Source organism: Octopus bimaculoides, chromosome 2 (assembly GCF_001194135.2).
Source record: "Octopus bimaculoides isolate UCB-OBI-ISO-001 chromosome 2, ASM119413v2, whole genome shotgun sequence".
NCBI lineage: Eukaryota > Metazoa > Mollusca > Cephalopoda > Octopoda > Octopodidae > Octopus > Octopus bimaculoides.
The window spans coordinates 73654106-73662988 of NC_068982.1; the positions used below are offsets into that span (position 1 = coordinate 73654106).

The following is an 8883-nucleotide window of genomic DNA, read 5'->3' on the forward strand; positions in this document are numbered from 1 at the left end:
AACATGTATATTATATACAAAAAACATCTTACATAAATTATCATTGTTTTAAATTATCATTGTTTTAAATACAAGTTGAAGGAAGTTTAAGTTTAAAATAATAATGAAGATAAAATTAGTACATATTTAACCGGTGTAATAGTTAAAGCTATACTATTTAAAGCTAAAGACGTTTATTTAATTATAATTAAAGATCAATTGAATAATAGAAAAATACAAGATTATTTATTTCTACAAACGTAATAATAAAAAATATGAATGAAAAAATTATGAATGGAAAAAATTATGAATGAAAAAATTAGGAAAGAAAAAATTATTAAGAATAAAAGGTTCACTTCGAGGATGACTAAATGGACGGACCTTAATGAAGCTGCACCGACAATATTGCAAGCTTGCATTTGCGACAATGAGTAGTTGCAGCAACGGAAACATGTATGGACCATTATAATATGCTGTATATAGCTATAAAATAAATTTTATAGATGTACAAGTCTCCATACTCTTTATTATTATCAATATTGATATATACTCCAAACAGATTTTACCGTCCAGCAAAGACTACACGGAATTACCCATCGGACGAATTCACAGTAACTAACAACTAATTGTTGTCGGAGACGTTAGATACTGATCGTTGTGGTTAGCCGTTAACTGGAACTTAACTGAGAGCTAATACGGCATCCGCCCGGATAATATATCCTTCGAAACTCATATATATATATATACATATATATATATATATGAGTTTCGAAGGATATATTATCTATATATATCTACATCTATATATATATATGTATGTATGTATGTATGTATGCATGTATGTATGTATATATATATATATATATATGTGTGTGTGTGTGTGTGTGTGTATGTATGTATGTACTACGTACGTACGTACACACATACATACATACATACATACATACATACATACATACATACATACATACATATAGCCAATTGTGATAGATTATCAATTCGGGCAAAATACTTCATAAGCTCTCTGATGGTACACCAAATTAAAAAAAAAATTTTCGATTAGTGAAGAACGCCAGGTATTCAGAAATGGCCCTGACGAAAGTAGCATTAATTTTTTTTAGTTCGTTCAATTTTTCTCAATTGATCAATAGACCAATTGAGTAAACCTATCACCAAATTTGCACCAATAAAGGAAAAATACGTAATACAGTTAAATATTTAAGAGATGAGGAATTATGTACATTATTTACATTATTTACATTCGACGGATATTTGTCCTCATCTTGTTTGTTGTTAATACAACATTTCGGTTAATATACCCTCCAGCCTTCTTCAGGTGTCTTGGGGAAATTTTGAACCTGGGTTCTCATTCCTAAGGTATTTTTCAATGTTATTATTATTATTATTATTATTATTGTTGTTGTTGTTGTTGTTGTTGTTATTGCTCGGGTCACTGCTTGGAATCGAACCCGAGATGAAGTTAAAATAATAGACAGAGAACACCACTGGAAAATACGAAAACTAAAAGAAGCAGCACATATGCTAGGACATAACAACCTCCTAAGCAGACCAAGTGCAGATATGAGCAGCATATGGGAACTGGTATTAAGGAAGGAAAGAAAAATATTAGATTTATAAGCCCTAAAATTCAATCCATAATTGCCCAGGGACATATGGTGTAGTGGTTAAGAGCACAGGCTACTAACTCTAAGATTCCGGGTTCGATTTCAAGCAGTTACCTAAATAATAATAATGATAATAACAACAACATCAAAACTTCCTGAAGAAGGCTGAAGGGTATATCAGCCGAAACGTTGTGTTAACAAACTAGATGAGGACAAATATCCGTCGAATGCAAAATATGTAATAACCATTATTTGTTTTATACACACACATAATCTCATTCATAGATAATATATCCTATGAATCTACAATTATATTTATTATGATGGCACTAACTGAACTGCTATTGCGAGCTGGCAGTATCGTTATCATGCCGAACAAAATGCTTAGCGTTGGCGACATTTCATCCATCTTTACGTTCTGAGTTCAGCTTTGCCTTTCATCCTTTCGGGATCGATAAAATAAGTACCAGTTGAACAGTAGAGTCGATGTAATCGATTTACCCCTGCTCTAAAACTACTGGCCTTGTGCCAAAATTTGATAGCATTATTATGATAGATGATAACCATATTGTACATCCATATAGTGATTGCTTTATCATTAATTTGGCAAGTGTGAAGGTGACATGTCATTGAGGAAATCTAATATGACTTAAATACGTCCAGTTTTTCTGGCCCCTGGTTGCCAAAATCAACTTAATATATCATTGGACTGTGCTTTTTTTTTTTTCTTAATGCATATTATATTTTTTCTCTCTCTACATTATGACAGCAATAATTATAGTATGTAAGGCAGCGAGCTGGCAGAAACGTTAGCACGCCGGGCGAAATGCTTAGCGATATTTCGTCTGTCTTTACGTTCTAAGTTCAAATTCCGCCTTTCATCCTTTCGGGGTCGATAAATTAAGTACCAGTTTCGTACTGGTTTCGATCTAATCAACTGGCCCTCGCCCCCAATAAAAATTTCGGGCTTTGTACATAGAGTAAAAAAGAATAATTATAATATATGTATGTGTGTGTGTGTGTGTGTGTGTGTGTGTGTGTGCATGTGTGTGTATGTATGCATGCGTGAATGCATGTATGTATATGTGTATGTGTAGATAGATAGAAAGATATAGCCTACAGACACACATACACACACATACATGGCAGAGTATCACATAATATAGTGATTGCTTTTTACTTGTTGAGTCTGGACGAAGGGACAATCCTCATGACTTTGTGGGCCTTCCAAGACCAGTGAGACTGATATTACTGCTAAGACTTGAGCAGCGAGGAGATTACAGATGGCTGATGTTCTGGGTAGGATGAACTACCAGCACAGGTCCGAAATAGGTGGACTCAACAAAAAATGAATAGAGATGGAAAGAAGATCGGGTCGGGGATTCCCGAGAGATAGATGTAGGAGACTAGGCAGCTCTGAAGAACAGAGGCCATTATAGTATAGATAGAAAAGACAGAAGAGGAGCCAATGCGCTTATGGGGAAAACGTTGGTGGTGTGTCTGTGATTGAATACAAATTTACTGAGTGGCTCTTTCTCTGGACGTGGTCCAAGGTATCAGTGTACATAGCAACATGGTCCCAGACGTTGGAAAACTGTGGCAAGAAATAATGTTGGTATGACCCCACTGAAGGATTCTTTCAGGGTCTCCGTTTATTAAATCAGGACTGGTTTGGCTGCATGTGGTTGATATGTTTGAGGAAGGATAGAGAGTAATGAAGAGTTATGTCATCTTCATAAAAGTAGGCGTTGTTAGGTGGCAACAAGTAGGTCGTAGATATACAGAAGGAAAAGAGAGCGGGAGACAACAGAACTTTGGGAAACCCCCAAAGTGGATTGAGAGTAGGACAGAAAGAACTCCGTCAGCAGTTACCATGATGGTGCGAACAGGTAGAAAACTATGGATCCAAGAGAGATGGGATGGGGATTGTCTTTGGGCGAGAAATTTTGACAGATTTACATACCAGACAAGGTGGAAGACTGATTTATAGGTCAAAAACTGTATCTCTAAAGTGAGAACCCACAGACGAGTGACATAAAAGAGTTGGAAAATTTTATGAAGTGAGATTATCCAAATAATTAAGAGATAAAAATTCCTTCCAGGTGAACTTAAAATTTAAAAACAAGCAAGACATAATTCTGACAAGATCAGTTTGGTTGAAGTTTGGAACACTAAACGATATGCAGCAATTTGATTGTTTTCCAGCATTTGCTTTGGTCTCGTGATTATATAACTGAGAGTTGAACAGTAGTACTCAATTTATAATAGTGTACCTTATTTGAAGTATTTAGATGTGAAGAAACAAGATCAAGTGATTAAATCAGTGGTTCTCAACCAGGGTCCATATCGCCCTTGGGAGAAATATAGGATTTTGTTGCTAAGGTTTATCTGCAATAAATCGCTTATATTTCTACAATACACAAAATGAAACGATTTTTAATACAATATTTAGTAACAAAAATAATAGCATTTTTTTCAAAAAGCATTGAATGGCTTTGAGGGTCCACCTGAGTAAAATAGGAATCAAAGGGTTCTTTAGGCAAAAATGGTTGAGAGTCACTGGGTTAGATGTTCTCTTTTATGACCATAAATTCAGCGGTTCAATTCCTTGAACGGACAGCGCGTTTCTCCTTGAGCACATTTATTTCATGATCCTAGGCAGCTGCACAAGCACTGGGTCGGTGCAGCCCCTTTTTCCTTGAGCTGTCACATCCTTAATGTCTCGCTAGGTCTGCCTGCTTGTGACCAAGTCATACCCGTTGACGAGCAACGGCCGGCTGTATTTCAGTTATGTCCCTTTATGCTTTGCATTATTTCACCGAGGTTGAGCGTATAATTTCAGTTTTTCCTTCGCTGTTACAACAGTTGATTAAAATCGATTTAACGGATCTACGCTACTTCTCCCCAATTTTATAGAATTGCGTGAAAATTTGGAATAAATTTTTTCAGGAATGTTTCCGGTCAATATTGTACCTTACAGTATTGTGTTCAAATCAAAGCTATATTAATGTGAATTCGGTCTTCTAGGGTCCTGCAGGCTTTCAATTCAGAAGCGTCTCCAATATTTCCGCTTTATGCCCAGTAATAAAATATAACTAGCATAGATTCCTGACAATTTTTTCAAACCTCATTTCCAACTAACATCGATTCTCGTAAGACTATAGAGAAGCGCTCAAACATGTGTCCATGCATTGATTACATATCAAAATTATGGTTTTCTAGTAATACTTATTTGTAATTAAAATACATGGCGTGCGAACACTAAATTGCCATACAAAACCGGGGTCCAACTTCCAGGGAAGTCCTTCATCCCAAATCCGTGAGATGGAGGAAATTTACTACGCATTTAAAATCTACCTTCCCACCCAAAACAAATATTTAAGTAACTATTAATTCAGCAGTAATCGCGGACCAGTTAGAGTTTATGTTGCCGCTAAACTTGTTAAAAAAACAGCAGCTAAAATCTTTTAAATACTGGTGTCTTTCGAAGGAAGACAAGACAATGCAGTTCTAGATGTAGTCTAGAGGAAAAAAAAAAATTAAGCTTTCAGTGAACTGATGATTTCCGTTTGCAGCAGACAGCTGTCGCTTGTCAACGCGTATATCTGGAACCAACCAGTTCGTGACAGCCGAGAAGGGCTACCTGGAGGGAACCTTCAATTTTAAATATTCGATATTAACACTTCTCCGATAATCAACCTATTCTATCTTGGTTTGTTATTCACGCAACGAAATACCTGATAGAAGACATACCACTTCCCCACAGAGTTTACAGAACAGTAAATCGAGTTAACTAGGTTGGCTGTTTACCTCTGCACCTCGACCTAGCAGAAAACAAGCAGCAACAATACCAGTGTTTAAATACATGGGGCGAACGTTAAGACAACAACGAAATAGCTAAATCATATCCAGCCTCAACCACTGGGAATACCTTTCATAACGTAATCTACCGAAGATTAATTGCTGGTATTTTTCGACGTTTGACGTTTACTCAATCAGAGATGACCTGGGGGAAAAAAAAAGACACGCAGCGAAAGAGAAAGGCCGAATACAGGCCACCTCTAAACGGCTCTTCGGAACCCGCATTAAGATGTTTAACCAGTCAATTTAAGTACTGTGGGCATAAAATTATTTACATTTTCGTTTATCCTTGCATATTTAGGGTTTCCTTGATTCGAAAAATAAAATTGTACATTCGTTGGTCAGTTTGAAACGACGGACAAATCTTCGTCAGTTCCAGTCTTAAGTGATCAAGACGGAAAATCAAAATATATCTGAAATATGAAATGACATGATAATCACAGCTCTGATGTCCGACCTACACTGGTCGGAAAATGGTTAAAGCCTATCCATCCGATAACATCGGTGATCTCTAAATATAACAAATAATACGTAGTAATAGATCTTGTTTAAACAGATATCTTCACAGTAGATATAAAAGAAATAACGAAACTCATTAAATAAAGTTCATATTTTATTTGTACGCACATGGAACGTGACAATTTCCAAAATGAATCCCCACAAGAACCCTCTCAGAGTCAAATGGACAGTGTTCTTGGGCGAGACATGCAAGTTTGAACTAGTGTCAGTGTTGGGTCTGGTGTTGTGATTAAATAAATACGCATTTGATTATTCATGAGGGATAATGAATGGCGTGATTAGTTCAGGATTCACTCACAGAGTGAAAAATTAAATATTAACGTTTTTTTTCTCCCTAAAGTAATCGATCAATGAAGATCGATGACAAAAGTGTAAGGTGATGAGTTTTTAGAACAAATGTGTTTTTTTTAATATCTGAAGATATTATGGTGAGGTGAGAGTTGAATGATGAACATGACAAAACTAATTTGTATTCATGGGAAATGTGCTGAAAAGTGGATGAAATAATTTTGTATACAGTGATGAGCCAAAATTTTTCTTTTTTTTTTTGCCCTAAAAATATAGAATTTAAAAGTTTTTGGAATTAACAGAGGAAATAGTTGGGGCAGTCAGATGAGAAAACTTCCTCACACCAACTAACGTTATCGAAGCTGTCGTTGAGATGGATAGCAGCTCGAGGACCCATAGACAATGTGTGTATATGTACATCAGGATGTTGAAGTAATGAAGAATGATTGTTTTCTGTTGTATTCTTGGAGGCTGCAGTCTGTATATAAAGAATTTCTATAAACATTAGTTCACTCCCTTTAAACAGCAACTATTTCTTGGATGCGGACTTCTTTGGCTTTGGTTTAGATTTGGTACTCTTTTTGGCGGCTGTTTTTGCTTTCTTTGGTGTCTTTGGCTTTTTCACGGGTTTGGCAACTTTCGCTTTCTTTACTTTTTTGTCTGCCTTCTTGGGTGATTTGGTTACTTTCTTCGGAGCCTTTGCCTTCTTTGGTTTTGTTTTACCGGCGCTTTTAGTCTTGGTCTTCTTTTTCTCTTCCTTTTTAGCTGAACCGAGCTTGAAAGATCCAGACGCACCGGATCCCTTGGATTGTTTCAAGGCCCCAGTACGCACACCACGTTTAAGGCCCAATTTTAACTGTGCTATAGCCCCTTTGTCATCGGGAGATACTTTGTACTGTTTGACAATATATTTGCTAATGGCTTGACGAGAAGAACCCCCTTTTTCAGCAAGGGCAGTGATCGCTTCTGTGATCATGGTATTGTAAGCCGGATATCTGGAAGCTTTTTTTGCTTTTGCTGCCTTTTTGGTTGTGGCGGCGGCCTTCTGTTCAGTTGTTTCAGCCATGTCGGGTTAAATGTAATTTGACAGAAATACACTGGTCGGCAAGGTAAAAAGTTAAAAACGATAGACAATACAAAGAGCGAGCGAGCTAGTGGTAGTAGTTGTAATAACAACAGCAGCCAGCTAACGAAGTTCACCTACAGGATGAGATAAATGTATCTGCCACAATCGCCACCACCAACTGATGTAAGCAGCGCGCGGACGTAGCAGAAAACACACAACATTGCTTAGCGCTCACCTTAGAAATGTAGCCTGCTGTACAACTAGTGTGTTTATTAACCAACTTCATCAGTTGGTTGGAAATAATTGAACTAATTGAAAATTTTTATTTAGTGATAATTATCATCTGCAGACATTAAACTTTCTTTCTAAGTAATTTTTATCCACATTCCAGCTATTTATGCAGGTTTATTTTAAAATTTAGTCAGCTCCACTTACACTGTAAAACTTGGCTAGCATACTTCTAATTTTTATATTTCAAAAACTACTGCATGTATTTTAACAAAATTTGTACAGGTAATAGTTTATAGATACAAAATTAATTATATGGTGCTAAAGTAGATTTTGGCTGCACAATCTCTCTGTAAAGTTGAGATGAAGTAAGATACGAGAAACACAACTGCTCCGACTGCCGCCATTTTCCCTCGAATTAGAATGTCAACATTTGCAATAAAGCTTTGAAATAATAGAAATATATATATTTTCTAATATATTTAATGACTCTGATTTACCAGAAAATCAGTATCAAATACTTTTCTAGCATTCAATTATCCTGCAAACACGACTAACAACCTACAGAAGTAAGTTCAATCTATGATAACTACTGGTAAGTGTTGTGCGCAAGGAGAAAATAGGAAGCAGTTCCAACTCACAAAATTATAACATTATTTTACTTAATATCCTTCGTTAACTTGCAAAGATTTATTATATTAATATATATTCGGTTATAATATAAAGCTATGAAGATAATGTACTATAACTTATGATGGTTTACATGAAATATAGCAGTTTTTTCCATTGAAGAATGGTTACAAACAAGGTACATAAGATCTTCCTAATATACTATGGTTTTTCTTGATATCTATTTTTGCATCTAAAACTGAGAAAACAATACAGGTTCAGAGTATGAGAAATTAAGTGATTGATTCCTCATTTTCATTAATTTGGCTTGTATTGATAAATAACAAAAAACTAAATGTCTGTTATTTCTTTGAGAAAAGATTTTTAATTATTTTCTCTTTGCGGGAGAAAATTAACCGAGGAGGAAGAGCAAAAGAACTTTACAATTAAACGAAACCTGAAAGGCCCATAAATAAGCAATTCATTACGACTAACGAAATAATGTTTAAAATCAACAAAGTTTTTAACTTTCTTGTAAACTTCATAAATCAGATTAAAAACAAGAAGTAATTCAGACAATCAAATCTACAACCACACACACACACGCACATACATGCATACGAATATATAAGCGTGCATGTATGTATATTAGTATGTATGTATGTATATATATATATATATATATATATATATATATATATATATATA

At 35.4% G+C, this 8883-nt stretch overlaps 1 protein-coding gene across 1 annotated transcript; it reads right to left on the reverse strand.

The window, feature by feature from the left end:
* Window positions 1–6065: 6065 nt before the first annotated feature.
* Window positions 6066–7503, reverse strand: LOC106874243 (histone H1.0-B). Its single transcript, XM_014921898.2, has one exon. The coding sequence runs from the start codon at window positions 7336–7338 to the stop codon at window positions 6802–6804; it is 537 nt and encodes a 178-aa protein (XP_014777384.1). The 5' UTR covers window positions 7339–7503; the 3' UTR covers window positions 6066–6801.
* Between the last annotated feature and the right edge of the window lie 1380 nt (window positions 7504–8883).

What these genes read in the sequence shown, in the direction of transcription:
- LOC106874243 (XM_014921898.2), bottom strand. Translation starts at nt 7,338, where the DNA reads ATGGCTGAAACAACTGAACAGAAGGCCGCCGCCACAACCAAAAAGGCA.